The sequence below is a fragment of the Harmonia axyridis genome, chromosome 2, assembly GCF_914767665.1.
Source record: "Harmonia axyridis chromosome 2, icHarAxyr1.1, whole genome shotgun sequence".
In the NCBI taxonomy this organism is placed as follows: Eukaryota; Metazoa; Arthropoda; class Insecta; order Coleoptera; family Coccinellidae; genus Harmonia; species Harmonia axyridis.
The window spans coordinates 44,308,157-44,334,281 of record NC_059502.1 but is presented as its reverse complement, the minus strand read 5'-3'; the positions used below and the strand labels follow the sequence as shown (position 1 = coordinate 44,334,281).

General features: G+C 32.5%; 1 protein-coding gene and 1 long non-coding RNA gene across 2 annotated transcripts; one reads left to right on the top strand and one right to left on the bottom strand.

Moving 5' to 3' along the window:
• Nucleotides 1–16,709: 16,709 nt before the first annotated feature.
• Nucleotides 16,710–19,329, bottom strand: LOC123673164 (uncharacterized protein K02A2.6-like). Its single transcript, XM_045607621.1, has 2 exons — nt 16,989–19,329; nt 16,710–16,843 (listed from the first exon to the last, which is right to left on the bottom strand). Exons 1-2 carry the CDS (start codon nt 18,937–18,939, stop codon nt 16,833–16,835), a joined length of 1,962 nt encoding a protein of 653 aa, XP_045463577.1. The 5' UTR covers nt 18,940–19,329; the 3' UTR covers nt 16,710–16,832.
• Nucleotides 19,330–23,265: 3,936 nt separating this feature from the next.
• LOC123672881 lies at nt 23,266–25,512 on the top strand. The gene is made up of 3 exons (XR_006746381.1): nt 23,266–24,666; nt 24,995–25,094; nt 25,163–25,512. It is a non-coding gene; the product is annotated as an uncharacterized LOC123672881 (long non-coding RNA).
• The last annotated feature ends 613 nt before the right edge of the window (nt 25,513–26,125 follow it).

Here is a 26,125-nt window from a genome sequence, read left to right as displayed (position 1 = left end):
ATTGTTTGGAAATATACAGGGTGTACCAAAAAAGTGTACCTCGATTAATGAACAAATATTTTTTCATGGAACATCTTGTTTTTCATTGAGTTTTCAGAGTGCACGGAATAAATTAACCCAAGTTGATTCGCTCAAAATTTTCAGGATATCTTCGAATATCGAATGTTGCCGTTTAGTTTGTCCAAATCCAACAAGGAATCTCGTAGATATAGGCGTTCGAATTTTTTTTGAAGATTTCGAAACTTTTGATTCAATCTCAATAAAATGTTGCCTTTAGATGTTGAATAACAATTTCAAGAGTCGTAATGAATATTATGTGGATAGCTCAACCAAAAACATAAAATTTCAAACAGAATATCTTGAAAAAATTATCCAATATTTCCTTGATCACAAAACCGACGAGTTTGGCTTAACCATAATTAGGCTTCGGATGAATATGAATTTGCATAACTGCATATTCCAATGTATATTTGAGTTCAAGTTCATATTTTAATCATTTTCTGTTTTAAATACATATTTCCAAGATAAAATTGAAGTGGCTGAATATTCTGGTTCGATTCACGGAAAAAACTTCATATAGAAGAAATCCTAAAAAAATGTGTTCACCCGGTTCTACCAGCAACAAAAATGGGTAATTAAATCATCAAACGTGCCGACAGTAACAGTAACAGCGGACAGCCGTAATCACTTCTGAAATTCGGTTGAAATATTCTTCCTTATACCTACTGAAGAAACTCGCCCAGATGGAAATTTTTCGAAGTAATAAAATAATAAAACGAAGTAATTTCCACAAATCTCTTACTGTCTGTGACAATTGTTTCGCCAACACTGTGACATAATCAGGGTACACACATTTCGATTGACAAAACAGAGCTTATATAAGTGACAAAAATATGAGCATTGCCTGAAGAAACATAAATAATAAATAGGTCCTAATAAATTTTAAAGGTGAATTGGACGTTCACCACGCCTGGGATTTCCAAACTATTGAAGAAATTCTATAATGAACAAACAGATGTAAACTCATTCCCATTATTGAATTTCTTCGAATAGTTTGGAAATTCCAGGCGGCAAATGTCCAATATAAATGTAAAGTTTATTATGTCCAATTTAGTATTTCATTAAGGTTGTTCGAAATATCATGTCAAACACTGTGAACAATAATTCAGATTGTATATTTATTTTTATGGAAACACATCACAGCAATTTTTTCGGACTTCATTTCGTGAAATAACAATATACTAGCAAGATGTTATTATCTTGCATCCATATATAATCAAATATATCATTTTTGGAATCACAAAATCGGAGGTTTAGAAAAATTTTTTTTTCACGAGATCAAAATAGCTTCATTAAAATATGAAAATATTCATATTGAAAACTAAAAAGCAATATATGGAAACTAAATTTACTTGTAGAATACAACGCAAGCATGATTAAAAAAAAAAATAGAGATATGATTAAGAAAAAGGAATTGTGATTTGATACAATTGTCGACACAAAGCATTCATATTTTCAGAAAATTACTCAATTTTATCGTTTACATTCTGGCTAACTACTATTGATCGAACTTAGTTCCTTCAATCATGCAAATATTAAAATTCTTATTGTTGAAAAAAAAGGGGATGGTAATTGTAATAACTTTCTCATTTACCTATAAGATTAGTAAAGAAATGTACAATTTCAAAATATCATAATAGTACTATTTATACTTTATTTATAAGAAATATCATGATAACATGATAATATTAGGAGTGTCGAGAGGAATTTTGATGAATTCAAATTATTGTTGAGAACTTCTAGAGAGGAATTTCATATTATTGTTTTAACAGAAACATTTATTATTACAGACTTAGAACTTTTTAAGATAGAGGGATACACATGCATATACAACAATGGAACTTTCAACAGAAACGATGGAGTTGTTGTTTACCTATATCCGGAATAATTTAGAGTACAGCGGGAGAATAGTACCTATAGGACAAACAAAAGCATTGGAATTAGACCTCATACTAGAAAGGAAAAGGATTAAGATAACAGCCATCTATCGTTCACCACAATGTTGTCCAAAGACGTTCAATAAAGACTTAAGCGATTACATTGGTAAGATTAATACGCATGATTATCATGTCATTATTGGCGATATCAACATCAACCTTCTAGCAAACAATGAAATTGTTGATGAATATAAGAATATACTCAGTTTTTATGGGTATAAATCTTATGTAAATAATGTAACTAGACCTTCAGGGGGTAGTTGCATAGACCATATATTTTTGAGATATTGTCAACCTATTCCAGAGCAGACTAAATCATTTATTGTTCGTACGGATGTAACCTCAGAGGAAAGAAAAGATAGAGGTGCCCTTAGAAGTAAATAGCGTTGTATTGTAATCAATTGCAACAGTATGATGATAAAGTGAGATAGAACAACAACAAACCTGCAAAATTGACAACTAGAGGAGCGGTAAACATTTCAGTGGCGTAGTCAATGGTTCTCTTACTGCCTCTTATTAAATTTTCGGTGCTGAAATGTTTGGAACAAACATATGCATATTTCGGCAAATTGTTCATTTGCAATATTAATACGTGGCACCATATTTTGCTAAATTCTCTATTTGAAGGAAACCTACAAATGTTAGCATTGAATTAATGTTGAAACAATACACGGAGAGGCACACAACAAGGATTGAGCTGAGTTACAGGAAATCAGGTAAAAGCGATTGGATCACTCCAGGATTACTCAAAGCAATAAATAGGAAGAACGATTTATATAGGACAATGGTGAGAGATCAATTTAATACTGGATTGAAACAACAATACAGAGAATACCGAAATATTCTACTAATTAGAAAATGCCAAAAGGGAATACATGAATACTTTTATCAAAAGAAATACTTCGAAAACAAAGGCGCTCTGGTCATATGTGGATAATCTATGTGGCAGGTCCAAACCTGAAACAGAGATAAACTCAATAATAAATATGGAAGGACAGGAAATAACAAATAAGGAACAGATTGCGGAAGAATTTGGGAGGTAATATGGCGAAATAGGAAGAAAACTTGCAGAAACCATACCCCATACACTAGAGGTAAATGAGTGTGAAGGTTTCTGTGATGAAACATTGTTTCTATTCCCAACATGTTTGAATGAGGTGAAGGAGATGATTCAGACATTAAAGAACGGTGGAGCCCCTGGTGATGATGGCATTAGAGCAGAACTCCTTAAGAACATTAAAGATGAAATAGCTGAACCCATAATGTTACTAACGAATATGTGCTTTGAGTCTGGTAAATTCCCCAGAATATTAAAAGTGGGTGTCGTTAAACCAGTATATCAGTCGGGAGAAAAAACAATATGACAAACTATAGACCTATTTGCCTTACATCTAATCTGTCAAAGATATTGGAGAAACTACTGAAGGTTCGCATCGTGAAATTCCTGGAAAAAAATAAAATACTATCAGAAGATCAGTACGGCTTCAGAGAAGGGAAATCCTCAGAAGATGCAATTAGAAGACTGATAGAGAGAGTATACGGTTGGTTGGATGGTGGGAGGACGGGTTTATGTGTCTTCATTGACCTTGAGAAGGCGTTTGATACTGTTTCACACAGAAGACTATTAGATAGGCTCTATCGATATGGGTTCCGCGGCAGAGTTTATGAATTGTTGAGGAGCTATTTAACAAGTAGGCTTCAGTTTATAAAGGTGGGCAACTGTTCTAGCGCAGCGAGATATGTTGAATATGGAATACCCCAAGGGACGGTGCTGGGACCGATATTGTTTATCGTTTATGTAAATGGCCTATTGATGATGAAGAAGAAGGGTGAAGTCATTAGTTTTGCGGATGACACCGCTATTCTATATGAAGATGATTCTTGGCTAAAGTTCAAATCTAAAACTGAAAGGGATCTTTCTATTATAAAACAATGGTTTGAGGTGAATAAACTTACATTGAATTTGAAAAAAACCAAATATTTGCCATTCGCCTCTTATAAATCAAGTCTACCACAAATGGGTCCTCTAGCTGTCAACAATCAGACGTCAATACCAGAGGGTGATTCAATAAAGTATCTAGGCGTTACGGTTGACAAACATCTGAAATGGGACATTCATATAGATGTTTTGGTAAAGAAGCTGAGATGCCTCCTGTTTAAATTCAAACACCTAAAAAAATACCTAAATACAGAAAAGGTAATGGAGATATACATGGATATATATATCCTTGGGCCAATCTCTAATAAGATATGGAATAATAGCTTGGGGAGGAGCATACGAACGCCATATACAAAGAGTCGAAGTAGTTCAGAAATGGATACTTCGAGTTATCTATGGAAAACCCCATTTATTCCCATCAGGTTTATATGCCATATCAGGAGTTATGAATCCTCACCAGTTGTTTATGGTACAAATGTTGATTGCAGTCTGTCTTGGGAAAAATCAAACTGAAACAAACCGAATGTGAAAAAGAAACTAGGAGTAAAAACACTTATTATATCCCTAGAGCCGAAAAACGTATTGGACAAAGATATTTCACATACTTAGCACCGCGCATTTACAGAATATTCCCAGGGAACCTGAAAAATATAAAAAATATCAAGAAACAAAGAAAAATCATAATTAAATGGGTAATTGAAAAAGGAAGAGAATATTTCCGATTGCTGATTAATTCACGATGGTGAATATTATCCTATTTTGTGTTCATCTCTGGTGTACTTACCTGTAAATAAGATTTTCATATTGTATCATGGTTTCTCAACATTATATCCATAGTCACCAGAACAGTTGTTTTGGTATAAAGATAATAAATTTCCGAAATTTGATTGAAAAAGAATGACTCTCGATGCTTTCTATTCCAATGTGGGTACTCGTACATGGAGTACAATAGTTTTAGTGTATATTTAATTAATTTTTTTTGTATTTGTTGAATTACATTTATTTTTCTTCACTAGATATTTATGTTGGCTACTGTAATAATGAATGTACTATTTGTATATCGCGTACAGACTTTGAAGCCTCTGCGATTAATGTTTATGATAAAATAAACTACATTATTATTATTATTATTATTATTATTATCATGTGATATGATTGAAAATTCAATTTCATATTCTCCTTCTGCCTAACAAATGAATTGATTTTTTATTAAATTAAAATTATCTGATTTATAAATGCACACTGAATTCACACAGAAGAGCTAGACCTTTATTGTGTACCTATTTAATTTCAATACACCATCAAAGACTAATCAGAAAATGTAAAACAATCATCAAGGCGTCAGCGCATATTCGTGTTATAACAAAAATTCGGAAGTGCTTAGTGCTTAGTAATCCGCAAAAGTAATCGGGAGCACTTCAGTGCTCGGGAGCACTTTCGGGATTACTAAGCACTAAGCCTTTTGTCAAAGTGCTTCGATTACTAAGCACCAAGCACCGATTTTAGAAAGTGCTCAGGAGCACAGTGCTCGGGGGCACAAAAAGGCTTCAAGTGCTTTCGAAAGCACTAAGCACAATGCTTTGGCACAGCTCTTGAAGAGGGAAGGCATACTTACATTTCCGTGTATATATCTACTGAAGGTACTCTGTCGTCAGGGCCGTCGCTAGCCAAATTGCCGCCCTAGGCAAATTCCCAATTTGCCGCCCTAACAGTCAACTCTGCAAAATGCAAAAAAATTATTTTGGCTCCTCGGGGTCTTCTACCGAAATATGGAAAAATTGAAGGTGACTGTTTGGGAAATTTTAATAATAATTACATAGAAAAAACAAAAACAAAACCAACAAGTTCAAACTTATACAAAAAATAAAATTCATTTTAGGATTGGTAAGTAAAAATAATAATAGGAACACATGAATGACTAGAACAAAAAATGAAAGTATCTGTCCGGAAAAAATATTCAACGAATTATTTAGAAATTAACTTTTCGATCATTGGAAAAAATGATCGAAGTTATACATTATTTCCATTTTTTGAACCAAAGAGAAAAGAAAACGAATTAAATATAACGAATTCGGTATGTTTTTTTGCCGACATTTCTAAGTTTTCTTCAAATTATGCCGTAAATTGTAAAGAATCAAAAAGATAGAGTTCGCTACCAATACCTTTCGTCCTTTCATATTTCATAATAATATTCAATAAGGACCCACTCTAGCGTTTCTGCCGCCCCGGCAAAAATACAAGTCGACGCCCTTGCAAATTCGTGATAAGATTTTGTTATAAAAAGTTAAAAAGGTTTTATGGACGTAATATGTATTGAGTGTAATTATTTCTTATGAATTCAAATTTAATCAGGAAACATTATTAATTGATAAACTACTAAAGAAATTAATGAAAATTGTTGGACGAAACAGATAAAAATTCCATTTCTTGAATATATTTGGTTTTTTCCATGAATTGTTCGTAAACCCGTATTAGGTCACAAAAATCTACCCTCGATTTCAGCAGCTGGTATAACGTAAACAAAACCGATCTTCGACAGAGGCAATAAAGTGATAAAACTGTGCTAGAAACCAATTGCTAGTTATGAAAGGAAGCAAGGACGATTTCTCATAAAGGCACGTCACGGTCCGTAATGTTTTTAAGATGTTAAAAATGTGGTAATGGAATCTATTACAAATGTTCGAATGATAACTATTTCAGTTCCGTTAATATCGCTCTTATGCCTACTACCGAAAACAAAATTGCAAGACCCTCCGAATTTCAGAATTGTACCTAGCATTTTAACACCTGACAAAGTACCTTATCAAGTATCTGAAAAAGAATCTTCAGATAGTTATTTGAATTCTTTTTTTTTAAGTATCTTAAGATACCTTTGCAAAAAAGTATCTTATTTTGTATCTAGATACTCTTATAAAGTAAATTTGACGGCTTTGTCAACTTTATTTTAAAATATAGGTAATTGATTTATAAAATTTGAAATAATATTCCAATTTCCAATCAGCATTGAAAAATCAAGTTATTAATCCGAAAAAAAAATCACGGTGAAAGTAAAAAGAAATCTATTCAATACATTCTTCTAGTAATTTAGTACCTAGATTTCACGGAAAAAGTAGAAAATACCTTCCTTCAATCTTTGCCGCCCCTCAAGAATAGGCTCTGCGATTTCAGGTTCTTCTGCTGAGTTCCACTTTATAAAACGTTTGAACATTTTGTTTTTTTTCAGGGGGTTTAGACGACATCTGGATATTTATGAGTGGTTGTGTATAATGCGGCACCTTTGATGGTTTAAATTGTTGATTAAATTGTCCGTATATTTTCGTGTTGTTTCTAACCGATTTAAATCTCATTTCTTACTTTGAATTTTTACACATATGATTTCTGTTGATCAAGATTGAAATGCCGCCCCAGAATTTTGCCGCCCTAGGCGGTCGCCTCCCCTGCCTACCCCCTAGCGACGGCCCTGTCTGTCGTACGTACAAAAAGAGGAATGAAATCGAAAAAGTCGGCGATAGACATGAATATAACACCAGAGGAGACAATCAACTAAAATTTAGTAGATTTACTTATCAAACATATAAAAAACTCCCGAGTATGCAGGATGTTATTTTTTTAATTTACTGCCTCTTGAAATAAGAAATGCCACTATTTTAAGTGTTTTCAGAAAAAAACTGATCAATATACTTAGGTCAGAGTTTTTTTATGACCTTTCAGAATTCAGAGTTTTTTTCACAGGCACATTATAATGAAATTATTTGATATAATTAATTTAATTTTGATGGCTAGGGGCTTTTGGGATATGTGTGTTATTCTTTTTTCATAGTTCTCATCAATAGGATTGTTGTTTCAGTTTGTAAATTTGTAATATTATTTTGCCTTTGACATGTCCAATACAATTTAATTTGTGAATGATGGATCAATAAAACTTTATTATTATTATTGTTATGAATCGTCATCAGCTATTTGTACTGAAAATCTTATCCGCCATAAGTTCGAGAAAAATTCAGATCCAACCAAGAGAATACTCTTATGACACAAGAAATAAGACCAACAGATGCTTTGCACCAAGAGCAGAAAAACGTATTGGCCAAAGAAGTTTCAATTACCTTGCTCCGCGATTATACTCTATACGGTTCCCAAAGAGTTGAAAATGATAGTAAATCCTAAAAAACGTAAAACTGAATTGAAGAAATGGGTAATTGAAAGAGGAAGGGAATATTTTAATTCAATTATCAACCCATAATGAAAGATCGTTATATATTTTTAAAATATTATTCTGAAATGACTACTATCGAATGAAAACCTTCCCTACACTTAATCATTAGTTCGACTATTTTGTAGATGAGAGACCAGAGACCCCTTTTTGTCTTGATGCGTTTCGTCAGTTGTATTACAAATCACGTACAGGCTGACGCCTCTGTGATTAATGTTTATCGATAATAAACTATATTATAATAACTCGTAAACAGTACTGTGAGAGGGTTTACACGACATCTGGATATTTACGAGTGTTGTGTATAATGCGGCACCTTTGATGGTTTCTATTGTTGATTGAATTTGTCTGTATATTTTCGTGTTAGATTCGAATCTCATTTCTTTCTTTGAATTTCTACACATGTGATTTTTGTTGATTAAGCTTGAAATGCCGTCCTAAGCGATAGCCAACCCTGCCTACCCCCTAGCGACGGCCCTGGTTATACCTATATAATATAATACAGTCTCTGGCGAACTGGTCCCATTTGAAATCTGAAAATCGATAGGGTCTCATTGAGTGAAGTGTTATTCCTGATTGCATTGGTTTATTGAATAAAATACTGAGAGTAAGACACATCCCAGTTGCACAATGCTCAATATACGAGGGGTACTAATGAAAGCTCGCAGCTTAGTTGTTACAGGATCAGATTGTACAGGGTGTCCCAAATTCGATGCTCACTGAAAGCATCTCGAAAAATATGAGAATAAAAAAAACTTCAAGGACCTCCTGATCTTTTTTTTTTCGGAAAAATAAGATTTCGAAAAACAGTTGCTAGATATTTTGATCGCTTTCGCGTTACTGGACGTTTCTGAAAATTGACTGTTTTAAATATTTTGCTATATCTTGGTTTCTGTTCGAGATAAGCGAAAAATTTTTGAACAGAAACCAAGATATAGCGAAATATATCTCGAATTCGAGAACGAATCAAGATACAGTCGTCGCCAAATAAGATGGCGCAGAGAGAGATAATGCTATCTCCTTCGCACTATTACAGTTCTGTTCTGTGTGCCACCGATTCATCAACATACCCTTCAGCGACCGTTGATGATTTCCAACCGTCATGTTTCTTTAGTGTCATCAAGTCTCCCTCAGATTCAACTAAAAGTGTAACAGAAGATCTTCGAAATGAATGACCTGTGTATGAGTTAGCATTTTCAAGTTAAAGAAAATTAGCTAGTGTTTCAGGTATAGTATATCCAAAGTCACTTGGAGGAAGCCTGAATATTTCAATTATACAAGGGTTGTCAAAGTTTTCAGAAATTCCTTTGGAATTTATGTAAATATTGCTATCAATACTCTCAAAATAAACACCGGTATTTAGCGAATCGTCTTGGAAACAAGAATGTCCCGATAAGATTGATCTTATTGGCTGAATATTTCCCCTCGTATTCCCCTTTCCACTTTGAGAGCGTTTTTGGTTATAGTATATCCAAAGTCACTTGAACTAGTCTATAAAAACGCTTGGCCAGAGATAATTGCAAAACAGTCATAAACCGTAGGCGCACACTTTTCAAACCCTTGAGTTGAAAATAATATATTTGCATATGTATCGGACTCAGATGTAGATTCCTTCAGAAAATTTGTGACGTGAGTAGCTTTTGCTGTTACATCAAAAATGATACTTTGTCATTCTACGGTGTTATAATTTGATTATTCTTTATTCTCGACCTGTAATATACTGTCAAGGAACGTTATCAGCGATGATTAACTGATCGTTGCATAGAATTATAAGAGCAAGAAAATGTTTGAGATTAATTCGGAAATGTTCTGTCTGAAGATAAGACAAACTAGGGTAGAGTAGGTGCATGACCTTGAGATCCTTGAATGACATCCAATTTTCTACTTCAAATTAACAGCTACGTTGCTGAATTGAATTTTATTTCTTCGTTATTGTAAGGCGAAATTTATGTCCCTCAGTGGAAGCAGAACGCTAAATGATAATGATGTACAGGGTGATTCACCGCGATGCCTATTAGTCGTTCATGGAAAACTAATAATAATTTTATGCTGAAAATTTATACAATTTCCTTTTATACCGGAAACAGAGTATTACTTTCTTATTTCAAACGGCACACCCAGTACATTATTGCATTATCAGATAGCTTGGTTGATGATAATTTCAGCAATATGGCAATACTTGAGTATAAGCTCAACGGTTCATAAGTTAAAGAGATTCCTATCTATAGATATCTTATGAAAAGTTTTTTGAAAAAAACCTATATTTTTTTTCATTCAGTCAATTTTACGTAGGTATAAAAAGAGAGGGATCCCAAGCAAATCCTATACTTAAAGAGTTATCGAGGCAAAACTCGAACCAAGGAAAACTGCAATTTCTCATTGAATGGAGTAGTCTATGACTTCTAGAAAACATGAAGAGGAACTAAAAAGTCGAAATTTCATGAATTTTAATAAATTATTCGTTAAGATGGTGAAAATCTATAAACCAATAAAATTTTCAATTACGAATAAATAATGACATTTCATAAAATTTCAAATTTTGTTATCCAAATTTCGATTTCAGTTTCTATGTTTTCCGGAAGTCATAGAACGAGTCATAGATTACTCCACTCAGAAATTGTAGTATTTCCTCAGTTCAAGTTTTTCCTCGATAAAAATTGATCTTTTTCTACATAAGCCATAAAATTGTGCCAAACATCATAGTCGAAATCATTAAAACCATCTGTCACACAACGAACTAAAACTACGTAAAAATGCATTTCAATAATACTCCTATGGACCACACTGGTCTATGCGAATTATTAGAAAGTAATTAAGAAGTGATAAATGCAGCCAATGACTGTAACCAAAAACGCTCTCAAAGTGGAAAGGGGAATACGAGGAGAAATAGTCAGCCAATAAGATCAATCGAATCGGGACATTCTTGTTTCCAAGACGATTTGCTAAATACCGGGGTTTATTTGAGAGTATTGATAGCAGTATTTTCATAAATTCCAAAGGAATTTCTGAAAACTTGGACAACCCTTGTATAATTGAAATATTCAGGCTTCCTCCAAGTGACTTTGGATATACTATAAAATAATTGGCTGCATCTATCACTTGTTTTTAATAATTCGCATAGACCAGTGTGGTCCATAGTGGTATTATTGAAATGCATTTTTACGCAGTTTTAGTTCGTTGTGTAAGTGTAACTGATGCTTTTAATTATTTCGACTATGATGTTCGGCACAATTCTATGGCTTATGTAAAAAAAAGATGAATATTTCGCAATCAAATCTATTCCTCCATTTACTTTCAAAGTCAGAATTGATATACAGGGTGTCCCGTAAAGACCACGTCAAACCGAGGGAGAATGTAGATCAAAGGATAACCCACCTGCTATGACAAAATTCCCATTATAAAAGTCTTACCGTTTTCGAGATATATTTTTTTTTAGAAAATAATGAATTTTTGCCCCTTTCAATAGTTTTGTCCTTACGGTTGGCACAATTTTACAGCTTTTTGGTTAATTTTTTCAGTAAAATATTGCTGAAGAATGATTTTAACGTTTACATTAAAAACATCTTCCGAACATTTTAAAGGGGGGCTATGAGAAATATTTTTATTGGAAATTTTGGTAGTGGATTATTTTGTTCATGAAGTTTAGCCCATCGTACTGGAAAAAAAATGTACCGAGCTACTGCTGCACATTACACCAATAAATTGTCTATTTTATAGTGATTTCAAAGAGGTATCACACAAGTCATTTGTTATTCAAAGAAAAAATATATGGCTGTTTTTATCCAAATGGGTACGTTTCTGACAACATCAAGTTTTTCAATTCTGTTAAGAAATCTTCTATGTTGCATTACTTAGTAAACAATGGCAATTGTTTACGTGCGAAAATATTACTCGCATAATTATTCACCTCAACGAAATTTTGGAAAATTTGGAAAACATCATGCAGATCCAGATTTTTTTAATAAGATCATTTGAAACGACGAGTCTTGCTGTACCAAGGATGGGTACATGAATCTCCACACTTAGCATAGCTGGAAAATCATAAATCCACACGAGGTGAAAGAAGATAGATCACAATATCGATTCAAGATCAATTTATGGACTGGAATATTTAATGGTGCAATTTTGGACCCGATAGAACTGCCGCCATCACTGAACGCAAACAATTATTTTGAATTTTTAACCAACCAGCTGCCCATTTTATTGGAAGATGTGCCACTGGCACTGCGACGTAGTCTGTGGTTTCAACATGATGGATGCCCAGTTACCGCACAATTGAATAGAACTTATCCCCACCGGTGGATTGGAAGAGAAGGTGAAATTTTGTGGCCTCCTCGTTCACCTGACCTTAATCCTATGGACTTTTATTATTGGGGCTGCCTAAAGGACAAAGTATACGCAACACTCATACGTGATGAAGCCGAATTGAGAGAACGCATCCGCAATTCGGCTTCATCACGTATGGGTGTTGCGTATACCTTGTCTTTTAGGCAGCCCCAATATTAAAAGTCCAGAGGATTTAGGTCTTCATGTACCCATCCTTGGTACAAGAAGACTCGTCGCTCCAAATGATCTTATTAAAAAAATCTGGATCTGCATGATGTTTTCCAAAATTTGCCGGCAAAATTGAATTTCGTTGAGGTGAATAATTATGCGAGTAATATTTTCGCACGTAAACAATTTCCATTGTTCACTAAGTAATGCAACATAGAAAATTTCTTAACAGAATTGGAAAACTTGATGTTGTCAGAAACGTACCCATTTGGATAAAAACAGCCATATCTTTTTTCTTTGAATAACAAATGACTTGTGTGATACCTCTTTGAAATCATTATAAAATAGACAATTTATTGGTGTAATGTGCAGCAGTAGCTCGGTACATTTTTTTTTCCAGTACGATGGGCTAAACTTCATGAACAAAATAATCCACTACCAAAATTTCCAATAAAAATATTTCTCATAGCCCCCCTTTAAAATGTTCGGAAGATGTTTTTAATGTAAACGTTAAAATCATTCTTCAGCAATATTTCACTGAAAAAATTAACCAAAAAGCTGTAAAATTGTGCCAACCGTAAGGACAAAACTATTGAAAGGGGCAAAAATTCATTATTTTCTAAAAAAAAAATATCTCGAAAACGGTAAGACTTTTATAATGGGAATTTTGTCATAGCAGGTGGGTTATCCTTTGATCTACATTCTCCCTCGGTTTGACGTGGTCTTTACGGGACACCCTGTATGACGGGTTCTGAAGAAAACGATTTCGCATCCTAAATATCTTTATTCCACTGAAGGAAGAATTGATTAAAATGAGATTAACCAACAAAATTTTCATTACATTTTCTGATTTTAGCAATGTTAATACTGGTTTGATAATCATGTAGGAAAGGCATATGATGTTGAGGCTCTTAGTACGTCAAATTAGCAGCTACGTAGCCAGATCGAAAAATCAATCAAGTATTTTATAGAAAATAGAAATATATCACCATTTCCTGTCATCAGTCAGGACAGTTTTAATAATAGGTTACATATATCTTTGAATATTTATTCTGATACTGAATACAAAAAATTTAAGAGTTATCGAGGAAAAACTTGAACTGAGGAAATACTACAATTTCTAACTGAGTGGAGTAGTCTATGACTTCCGGAAAACATAGAAACTAAAATCGAAATTTGGATAACTAAATTTGACATTTCATGAAATGTCATTAATTATTCGTTTATGGATTTTCAACCATATTAACGAATAATTTATTACAATTCATGAAATTTCGACTTTTTAGTTTCTTTCTATGTTTTCTGGAAGTCATAGACTACTCCATGCATTCAATGAGAAATTGCAGTTTTCCTTAGTTCAAGTTTTTCCTCGATAACTCTTTAAGTATAGGATTTGCTTGAGACCCCTCTCTTTTTATACCTATGTAAAATTGACTGAATGAATAAAAAATATAGGTTTTTTCCAAAAAACTTTTTGAGTGATTTGATGTCACTCACGTCACAAATTTTCTGAAAGAATCGACATCTGAGTCCCATACATATCTACGCAAAAATATTATTTTCAACTCAAGGGTTTGAAAAGTGTGCGCCTATGGTTTATGACTGTTTTGCAATTATCTCTGACCAAGCGTTTTTATAGACTGGTTCAAGTGACTTTGGATATACTATACCTTATAAAACTGATTTTTACCTTCAACCTGATTCATACATTTTCTATTGCGATATGCATAATGTCATGTCCATAAGAAAACAACGTTTGGTTTTTATAACTTTATTCGATATGCAACTCCTCAATCTCGACTACTACTATAAAATCTTTCCGAATACTGAACTTATAAACGCATGTGGAAACCTAGATGCTTAATCAAGCATGCGCACACAATATTACAATACAATATATTACAATCTCCCCCATTTAAATAAGTACAATTTGATTTAATCAGAAATTACAATTATATCATAATCTAAGAATTCATATATTTTAATTTTTTTAAATTTTATAATTTTTTTTTATTTTTGTTTATCTGTTATTTTTCAAAATTCACAAATACGATCAAAATCAATTTAACAATATGATTCCAATATAATAATTTACAATCATAAATTTTATTTTTATTTTTTATTATGTAATATAGAAACAATTAATTAATAGAGTTATTATTATACATTATAATCAATTATCATTACTATACAATTATTATGCAATATAGAACTAGTTACAATATACATATAAACAGAAATTCTGGATCTTAATTTCATTTATTTAAATTTTTCAAGCGTTCAGATCTCCTTATACTTATATCATCTTTCAAGTCTTTATTTATATCATTGTCATTACTTAAAAATTTCAACATTTGATTAACATGTCTTTTTATAATTCGTCCTCCATCACATAACAAGTTAAATGTAACTGGTGATAATTTTTCAACGATTTTTGCTTGTACTCGGTGCCTCTTATTATTGTTGTAAACATCTACTAAAACCACATCTCCCAACTTGAAATCAATTTTACTTATTTTATTTTTATCTGACATATTGAATTGTTTAAAAGATGTTTCACTAACTAAATTTTCTCTTAAAAGATGAAACCTCGTTTTAATCTCCCTTTTGAAAATAATATCTGATGGTGATTTTCCCGTTGTCGAATGCTTCATTGTACGATAATCAAACAAAAATTAATTCACAGCAAAATTTAATGACTTACCCTCTCCTGTAATTTTCAAAACCTTATTTTTAAATGTACCCACAAAATTTTCTGCTGCTCCATTAGTTGCTGGGTGATAGGGTGGAGAATATGTGTGCCGTATACCTAACGATTTCAAAAATTCATTAAACTCTTCACTTGCAAATTGTGGACCATTGTCTGAGACTAAATGATCACATAATCCAAACCTCGAAAAAATAGAATCAAAAACTTCAATCAATTTACTAGCTGAGGTGTTATTTTTCATATTTATAGCTTCAGGCCATTTACTGTGTGCATCAACTATGACTAAAAACATATTTCCTTGAATAGGTCCTAAAAAATCAGTGTGTAACCTGGACCATGGGTTAGATGGAAATGGCCATTGAAAAGTACTGATTTTGTTATTTTGTTTTCTATTTTTCACACATAACTCACAACTATTTGCTAATTTTTCTATATCATTGTCCAAACCCGGCCACCAAAAAAACGAACGAGCTACTTGTTTCATTCTAACAATACCAAAATGAGACTGGTGAAGTGATTTCAATAAAGTTTTTCGCAATGCTTTTGGTATTATTAGTCTAGAACCTCGAACAAGACATTCATTCTCAATACTAAATTCTGTTTTCTTATCAAAATACATTTTCTCTTCCAAAGAAATATCATTTGAATTTTCTACCCATCCAAACATTAACTTTCTTTTCACATCACATAAAACCTTATCTTTTTTTGTTTCTTGCTTAATCAAATTTAAATCAATCAAGTTACTTTCATTTTCAATAAAGTTTATAACATCTAATTCAGAATCAAACACAGCCATCTTATCTCGTACTGCTAACCTGGAAAGCGCATCACAATTACTGTTTTTAGATGATGAAATCAATTCAATCTTGTATTTGAAACCCGATAAAAAATATATCCATCTTAACAACCTATTCTGAATTGTAACATTCAATTTCTTCGAATTACCAAATATATACTTTAAAGGTTGATTATCAGTTTTAAGAATAATTTCATTACCAACAATATAATGATAAAATTTTCTAAACCCGAAAATTATAGCTGCTGCCTCTTTATCTAGAATAGATCGATGTAACTCATTATGAGGTATTAATTTAGAAGCAAAGGCAATTGGTCTCTCTGTACCGTCTGAAAATCTGTGAGACAAAATAGCTGACAACCCTGAGTAACTTGCGTCTGTAGCCAATACTAAAGTAATATCTTGCTGATATGGAACCAAAACTTTATCCGATGCTAATTCCTTCTTTACCCAATTAACTGCTTGATCACAATTAGAATTCCAATAAAATTTGATCTCTTTCAAAACATCGTACAATACCTTTAGTTGATCAGCTCGCTTATACAAAAATGACTCGTAAAAATTTACTAACCCTAAAAATGCTTGAAGTTCTTTTTTTGTTTTTGGAGAAGGCATATTCACAATTGAATGAATTCTACTAGGAGATGGTGATAAACCCGTTTTGTCCAATTTGAATCCTAATATCTCTATTTCAGACCTGAAAAATTCACATTTTGATTCGTTTACTTTAAGTCCTGCTTCATTTAACCTATAAAATATTTTTTCTAAATTATCGAGATGCTCTGAATCATTCTTTCCTGTGCAATAAATATTATCTATGTAAATTTCAATATTCGGAATACCTTTCAAAATATCAGTAACAATATCTTGACATTCTGCTGGGCTGGAGGCTACACCCTCTGGCAATTTTTTGTACCTAAACAAACCTTTCTGTGTGATTATTGTCAATGGATCTCTACAATCTTCAGCAACTTCAAATTGCATAAATGCATGTTTTAAATCAATTTGGGACCATTTGGTTCCAACCTGTAACGTCTGAAACACTTTTTCTTTTAAGGGTAATGGATATCTTTTAACAATTATTTGAGGATTCACTGTTAATTTAAAATTTCCGCATAAACGAACTCCTTCCCCTTTCACCACAGGAACTACTGGAGTAGCCCATTCACTCACCTCAACTTGTTCCAAATTACCTATTCTTACCAAACGATCGATTTCTGCATCTACTTTGTCTTTCAAAGCGAAAGGGACATGATAAGGTTTACATTGAATTGGCTGATAATCTTTTTTGAAAGTTAGTTTAATAGATTTACCTTTATATTTACCTGGGCTGTTATCGAACAATTGGGGATATTTTGATTTAAAATGTGAAATAATACTGTTATGATCATTCAAGCAATTCAACGCAAACTGAGGTTTAAAAGTTATCGGCCACATATCCAAGGCTTGAAGCCATTGCCTTCCTATTAAATTTTTCCCGTTACCTGCCAAAACGTAAGCTTTCAAATTTGCTTCAACCCCTTCGAAATGCACCTTAAGATCAGTCAACATACCCATTACATTCAACTTTGTTCTGTCATAGCTGGACAATGAAATATCTGCCTTGTGGATTTTCTTAGCTGCAAAATAATTAGCTACAGTTTTTTCTGAAAACACAGTCACATGTGAACCTGTATCAACTTCCAATTCTACCTGATTATTATCAATAATTAATTTCATACTATGAGGTTCTACCACAATATTGTTTACCTGAAATTCAGTAAAATTGTTTTGCTGCATATAATAAAAATCTAAATCAGAACTATCCAAATCTTCATTTTCTAATAAGTTGTCATTGACTAAATTAATTCCGTTTTGTTTTTTTAGACATGCTCTATCAATATGACCTTTTACATTACAATAATTACAAGTTTTCCACCTAAGTTTACAGTCTCTTGCGAAATGATCAAATCCACCACAACAATAACATTTATTATTATTACGCGTTTTTGAGGTTATATGTACCTGAGAATTGTTTGATACATTCGACCTACGGCTGCCGTTTCTGTCTTCTCGTCTGTAGCTGCTCCTGTTATCGTGTTGTCTTTGTCTATTGTCTCTGATGAGTTTCTGGCTCTGGTCTTTGGAAGTGGAAGCCGCGGCTGCGTTGTTTGGTTGCGAAGATTTGAATTTTCCTTCTGCGTTTCCGCTTCCCCTTCCTCTGTATTGTTGATGATTGGAATATTTTGAACCAGCCTTATTCATGTAAAAAATTGTATCTTCAGACACAGCATATGCGGGCTTCATTGATAAGGAATTTTTTATAGCTGCTTCTCGATCCTCCGCTATCTTCACTGCACTTTGAAATGTTAGATTTTCTTGACGAAATAATTCCACTTTTGTTTCGTGATTTATAAGTCCAAATACAAATTGATCACGAAGAGCAATATCAAGGTCCTTGAAATTACAATAAAAAGATCTTTCTTTCAATTTTGTAAGGAATGCGTGTATCGATTCCGAAGGTAATTGTTTCGTGGCGTAGAATTTATTTCTTTCGGAAATTTCTGAAGGCTTTGGATGAAGATGAGAGTTCATGATATTAACTAAATCAGAGTAGGAAAGATCTTTGGCCTTTTTTGGTGAAGTTAAATTGCGAAACAACATGAAAGTCTCTTGACAAACCCTTGTTAACAGTTCTGCACTTTGTCTTTCCGGCGGAATACACTGACACTCGAAAATTAATTCTAGTCTTTCGACAAAAACTTCCCAATTGTCTTTGTTTAGGGTAAAACTTATTTTATTAAAGTCGAACATGTCGTACCTCTATAGTTCCTTCTTTGTGAAAGTTTCGTTTTTTCCACGAAGTTTTTTTGACGAGCGTTTTTCGTAGGTTATCAACACTATCAGTTTCACTCACAGTAACGTTATACGTTTTTAGTTTTTCAATTAGTTCTTGTTTATTAAGTTCGTACACCCAGCTCACTCTCACTTCACTGGATGGACTTCTTCCTCTGGAACTAGGCTGAGAACTTGCAGCACCATCTGCGTCCGACATACTCTTTAAAATTCATAAGCCGGAATAAGCAATCCAACAATTTTTACCATAATCCTCGTCGCCAGATTATTGTCATGTCCATAAGAAAACAACGTTTGGTTTTTATAACTTTATTCGATATGCAACTCCTCAATCTCGACGACTACTATAAAATCTTTCCGAATACTGAACTTATAAACGCATGTGGAAACCTAGATGCTTAATCAAGCATGCGCACACAATATTACAATACAATATATTACACATAAAACAGGCGGCGATCGTTTGCTGCTGCTGGACGAAGGGCTATGTACAGTGCATCCCATTTTGGGTGAGACAGCCAGGTTTCTCGCTTGTTATTTAAGATAGAGCCTTGCGGTTTTCACGTTCCTGTCGTACTTTTTCGTGAAACTCAAGTTGGTCTAATCAGATTCTGCATAACTGTTTCCGTTCAAAAGATACAGGGTGATTTTGGAAATTGATACTTTTCGGACCCCTTCTTTATCTTCGAAATTATTAGAAATAATGCTGAGATAAAAACTACGTCTGAATCAGAATTCTGCGTAGAATCCAGTGGCGTACTCAATTTTTTTTTTCGGGGTATGGTTTTGAAGATTCAACACAAACTTATGTTTTTTTTAATAGAACACCATGTGTATCATAACTTCGTTGAATTCGTTATTTTTTTCCCTTCAAAATGATATATGACACTATGTAGGTAGGATGTTCAGAAATGTTAAAGAAACACTAAAACATCAAATAATGATGATTTTTTTGTTAATGGGCAATGGATTTCCCATAGAAAAGAAGAATCAATAATGATAACAATAATTTATAGCGATGACAGCTAGATCAGATCGGTTTTTTCCCTCCAATGCCTACTTGATAAAACAATGCTCCCAAATGCATAGTAGCCATAATAACAACAAGGATGTTTGTGTCATCAATGACCTACTACTTTTAAAAATCGAAAGTAATAATCCTCTTATTGGAACATAGAAAATTCATGGCCCATTTACAAAAAATCATCATTATTTGACGTTTTAGTTTTTTTTTAACATTTCTGAACATCCTACCTACATAGTATCATATATCATTTTAAAGGGAAAAAAATAACGAATTCAACGAAGTAATGATATATAGGGTGTTCCATTAAAAAAAATATGAGTTTGTGTTGAATCTTCAAAACCATACCCCGAAAAAAAATATTGAGTACGCCACTGGATTCTACGCAGAATTCTGATTCAGACGTAGTTTTTACCTCAGCATTATTTTTAATAACTTCGGAGATAAAGAAGGGGTCCGAAAAGTATCAATGGGATGCACTGTACAGTGCATCCCATTTTGGGTGAGACAGCCAGGTTTCTCGCTTGTTATTTAAGATAGAGTCTTGCGGTTTTTACGTTCCTTTCCTACTTTTTCGTGAAACTCAAGTTGGTCTAATCAGATTTTGCATAACTGTTTCCGTTCAAGAGATACTTTTCGGACCCCTCTTTTATCTCCGAAGTTATTGGAATTAATGCTGAGGTAAAAACTACGTCTGAATCAGAATTCTGCGTAGAATCCAGTAGCGTACTCAATATTTTTTTCGGGGTATGGTTTTGAAGATTCAACACAAACCTATATTTTTTTTAATGGAACACCCTATATATTATTACTTCGTTGAATTCGTTAATTTTTTCCCTTCAAAATGATGTATGATACTATATAGGTAGGATGTTCAAAAATGTTATAAAAAACACTAAAACATCAAATAATGATGATTTTTTGTAAATTGGCCATGAATTTTCTATGTTTCAATAAGAGGATTATTACTTTCGATTTTTAAAAGTAGTAGGTCATTGATGATAGAAACTTCCTTGTTGTTATTATGGCTACTATGCATTTGGGAGCATTGTTTTATCAAGTAGGCATTGGAGGAAAAAAAACCAATCTGATCTAGCTGTCATCGCTAAGAATTATTGTTATTATTATTGATTCTTTTTTTATATGGGAAATCCATGGCCCATTAACAAAAAAACATCATTTTTTGATGTTTTATTGTTTTTTTAACATTTCTGAACATCCTACCTACAAAGTATCATACATCATTTTGAAGGGAAAAAAATAACGAATTCAACGTAGTAATGATATACATGGTGTTCCATTAAAAAAAATATAGGTTTGTGTTGTATCTTCAAAATCATACCCCGAAAAAAAATATTGAGTACGCCACTGGATTCTACGCAGAATTCTGATTCAGACGTAGTTTTTACCTCAGCATTATTTTTGATAACTTCGGAGATAAAGGAGGGGTCCGAAAAGTATCAATTTCCAAAATCACCCTGTATCTCTCGAATGGAAACAGTTATGCAAAATCTGATTAGACCAACTTGAGTTTCACGAAAAAGTAGGCCAGGAACGTGAAAACCGCAAGGCTCTATCTATTTACAAAAAATCATCATTATTTGATGTTTTTGTGTTTTTTTAACATTTCTGAACATCCTACCTAGATAGTATCATACATCATTTTGAAGGGAAAAAAATAACGAATTCAACGAAGTAATGATATACATGGTGTTCCATTTAAAAAAATATAGGATTGTGTTGAATCTTAAATACCATACCCCGAAAAAAAAATTGAGTACGTCACTGGATTCTACGCAGAATTCTGATTCAGACGTATTTTTCAGCTCAGCATTATTTCTAATAACTTCGAAGATAAAGGAGGGGTCCGAAAAGTATAAATTTCCAAAATCGCCCTGTATCTCTTGAACGGAAACAGTTATGAAAAATCTGATTAGACCAACTTGAGTTTCACGAAAAAGTAGGAAAGGAACGTGAAAACCGCAAGACTCTATCTTAATAACAAGCGAGAAACCTGGCTGTCTCACTCAAAATTGGATGCACTGTACATTCGGTAATAGGTACTCAATATATTCTTCAGTAACTACAAATCTCACCACAGTTAGCTAGCAGAACCACTTTCGAATTTTCGATTTTTTGTTTGCCATAACTTTAGGCTAATTTATTACCCCATTCAAAAATTTGTTGCTCCTGAATTGTAGGAGAAATCGCGGGTTCGTTAACGTTAAGTTAGCAGAACCATCAAGCTAATCGATATCTTATGGAGAATCTGATTACAACATAACTTTAGGCCCTTCTTAGCCTCACGTTCGAACCCATTACCAAATTTCTGAATTTACGTTTTTTCAAAAAACCCTGGGTTCTGCTAGCTTTACAGTTGAGCTAGCAGAACCCATCGTGAATAAACTCCTAAGAATAATTTTAATAATATAATAATTTTAGGCTCTATTCAAACTAATTTATTACCCTATTTCGGAATTTTTTGCTGCTCAGATTACCGAAAACTTATGAGTTATACTACTACATTCATCTCATTCCGTCAGTACGTGAAAACTGCAAATGTCATATGAATATGGAAAAAAAGATTACGCCATAATTTAAGGCTCTACTATTTCGGAATTTTTTGCTCCTCAGATTACCGAGAACTCATGATTATTTCTACTGCATTCCAGCAGTAGGTACGTGAAAACTGCAAATCTCATATGAATATGGAAAAAATCATTTAGCCATAATTCTTGGCTCTATTCGAACTAACTTATTACCCTATTTCGGAATTTTTTGCTGCTCAGATTACCGAGAACTCATGAGTTCTACTACTACATTTGTCGCATTCCGGCAGTACGTGAAAAATACAAATCGAATATGAATATTGTAAAATTTAGATAAGTCAAGCTCACTGAAATGTCATTGAATTCTTCAGAAGGCAGCGCTTTGGTTATGATTCTAAATAAATAAAAAATTTAAATTATTATTCGTGATATAATCATAACGAATACCAACTCGAGTATTGACTACCTATATACGGAAAAAAATCTATTCTCAAATCAAGAAAGAGGATATTCTTGAAATATTAAACTTGATCCAAGTATATATTGAATCGGAAAAAGTAAAGTAAGAAATTTGGTATACTTGGAATGAATAAATAGACTACCGAATACATATACTTCATAGAAATATATAATACTCCATACAAGTAAATGATGTATTCACAATGAAGGAATAAATTTATTGATTCAAGAATACTGCTACATTCTGTTTGAACATACGATATTGCGACTTCGAAGATATCATTTACTCATTATGAAAATTGAAATATACTCATTCCAAATTATATTTTTGAAGAATTGGTTTACACATTATAATTATTGCGAGTGATACATTTTAGTTATAATTAGAATATGCCCAAGTCACAAAGATGAATTGGAGACCTATTTGCTCATTTTTCATGTTCGAGACTAATCATAATTAATGAAAATATGAAATTTTGTGGACAAAATTTCGTCATAGTGAGACATATTTCATTTTAATATTTAAATATTAGAGTTTGAGTGTTAGAAGGGGAGTGAATAATCCATCTGAACTCCACCCTGTGATTGAATTAGCAGATAATATGAATTTTCTTTTTCTTTTTATGTTCATTGTAGCTAACCAACTCAATAAAAGCCATTCTAGATAATTTGTTAATATACCGTTTCACAATACATCTAGTTTCTGACGCTAAAAATTGTCATAGCGTTACCATATTGAGGTAAGTTATGTGATTATTTGAGATGTGTTAATAATACATAAAAATATAAGTGAAATTGATTTTGGTGAGCAATCATGAACCTAAAAAATGATAAGAAAAACACATTTTTCATCTTATTTGAAGTTTGACCAGTCTTTTGAAATAACTTTTGTTTCAACATTCAAAAATGGATGAGGTGATGAGGTACTAGCAATAAAACACCTGGGATTGCCCAAGATAGCAAGGTTCTCGTGACCGACACAACATGGGAATAATAGTTAACAGTTTACGTTATATGTGTGATATAGAATAAGCCAAAAATTATTTGATGGATATAAATGTATTTTACAAAATATAATTCCTTTGAGTGGTGTCTAATGACCCAAGTGATTGATGAATGAAATATTTAAATAAAAAAAAACTAAAATATTTTGATCACGGATTTCGTTTTGAATAAGATGAGTGATACAATTTGTTTTGATTTTTGAAAAATTCAAATGATCCAGTTCAGAATAAACCATTCATAATCTGAATTATATTTGCATGTACTAGATCTGAGTATATTATACCGAAATATACTAAAACGCGAGTTCTTTTCCCTGCATCTTCGTCAACATGATTCGACTCGTTTGATATGCCGCGCCAATGAAAACGTTCTTATCCACCTGTTGGCAGTATTTATCGTAATTCAAGTATATAAATGCTTTCATCCACTAGATTCAAGAATATTATTCGAAGATATACTAAAATGCGCCCTCTGTGCAGTTTGCATTAGAAAATATCTCTTTCGATCCCCTTCAGTCTCATTTAGGTGATAGGACTGATCGGTCTACGGAAGTTTTGATTGTGTTATAAGTGTTAGATACTGAATACATACTGCAAAAAGCAAAATTTAATTAGGGATACATGGAGTGTCTGATTGGAACATTTCAAGGTAAGTTTTTATTGAGAAATAATTTCAACTCATTTAATTTTTTTTCATTAATTCGGATTTCATTTTCCTTTTCATGATGCTCTGGTGTTTTTTACTATTGTTATTCAGCTTGATATCTCTCTATTATTTCTTTGAGGACTAGGTATTTTTGAATTGATATTTTCAACAAAATTCTTACTTTCTCAGAACAAATGCGTTAATATTCAATAGGGTCTGTTATGAAGATTTTCTACAGATTTCTAATTATTTTCGAAATATTAATGCACTTTTTGAATACAACTTCCTGTTCATAATTGATTAATGTTAATTGAATTTGATTCTTTTGCAGAATATGGAAATTGTTCATGAACAATCGGGAGTTACGTTATCATTTGCTGATGAAAATGCAAATCAATAGATATCTATTTGGAATAATTCTTCGGGACCAGGTAGTATTTTTCATTCGAAAAAGTCCACGATAAAATTTATTAATCACAAATTTCCTCTTTCTTTGCAGATCTCAAGTGATATTGGACAAATCATTCAAGAACAGAAAAATAGAGCAACACAGAGGAATCAAACCGCCAAGCCCAACTTGTTTTTGGTATTAGGGGAATATCTATTATAGCCGAAAAGTTTCCAAATTGTTGTATAGATTAAGATGAACTTTTGAGAATGTATCTCGAATTCTCTCCACCTAAATAATTTATTCTTTAGGAGATAACTATGTTCCTTTAATCCTTTGTAGTACAATGTTTTATCCTGTATTTGTATAAATGTAATACAATTTTTTTCCAATGTAGATATTGTTTATTTGTTGGTTTTTATTTATTATATGATGATTTGAGAAATAAATTCATTTTTTATATATGCTGTATTTTATTTATTATTCAGATTAAGCAATCTAATGGATTGGATAAATAATTGCATTTATTCTTTCGAATAATTTCAAAGAATTGATTCGAAATTAATATTCATTTCAAGTAAGTTTACTGTTTCTTCGGAACAACCATAAAATTAATTTTGAATTTACCATATTACATACTTATTTTAACACTAACTTAATTTTGGTTTGAGTATATCAATTCTTTCATTCGAGTATATGATTCACTACCTTCAAACGAAGAAATGATTGAAATTGAGGAATTCAATATCTTGTCTTGATAATATTTTATATTCAAACGAAATTTATCAACCACTCATTTCAAGTATAGTCATTTACTCACAGCAACTATAAGAATTTTCTTTGGACCAATAATACCGACTTTATTAAATTGAAGAATATCATATACTTATTTGGAATACTTGGTATATTTAAATTTGGAGAATAAAGTATACTTGACCCAAATTTAATATATTCTTGCTTATATATGAATCTATCATATACTTCAACCAAATATTATTCACTCAATTTGAGAATAGATTTTTTTGCGTGTAGATTTCGATTATAGAGAGCATAGAGCTAGAGAGCATAATTTGG

Excerpts from the sequence above, each read along its gene's own strand:
- LOC123673164 (XM_045607621.1), bottom strand. The coding sequence starts at position 18,939 with ATGTTCGACTTTAATAAAATAAGTTTTACCCTAAACAAAGACAATTGG.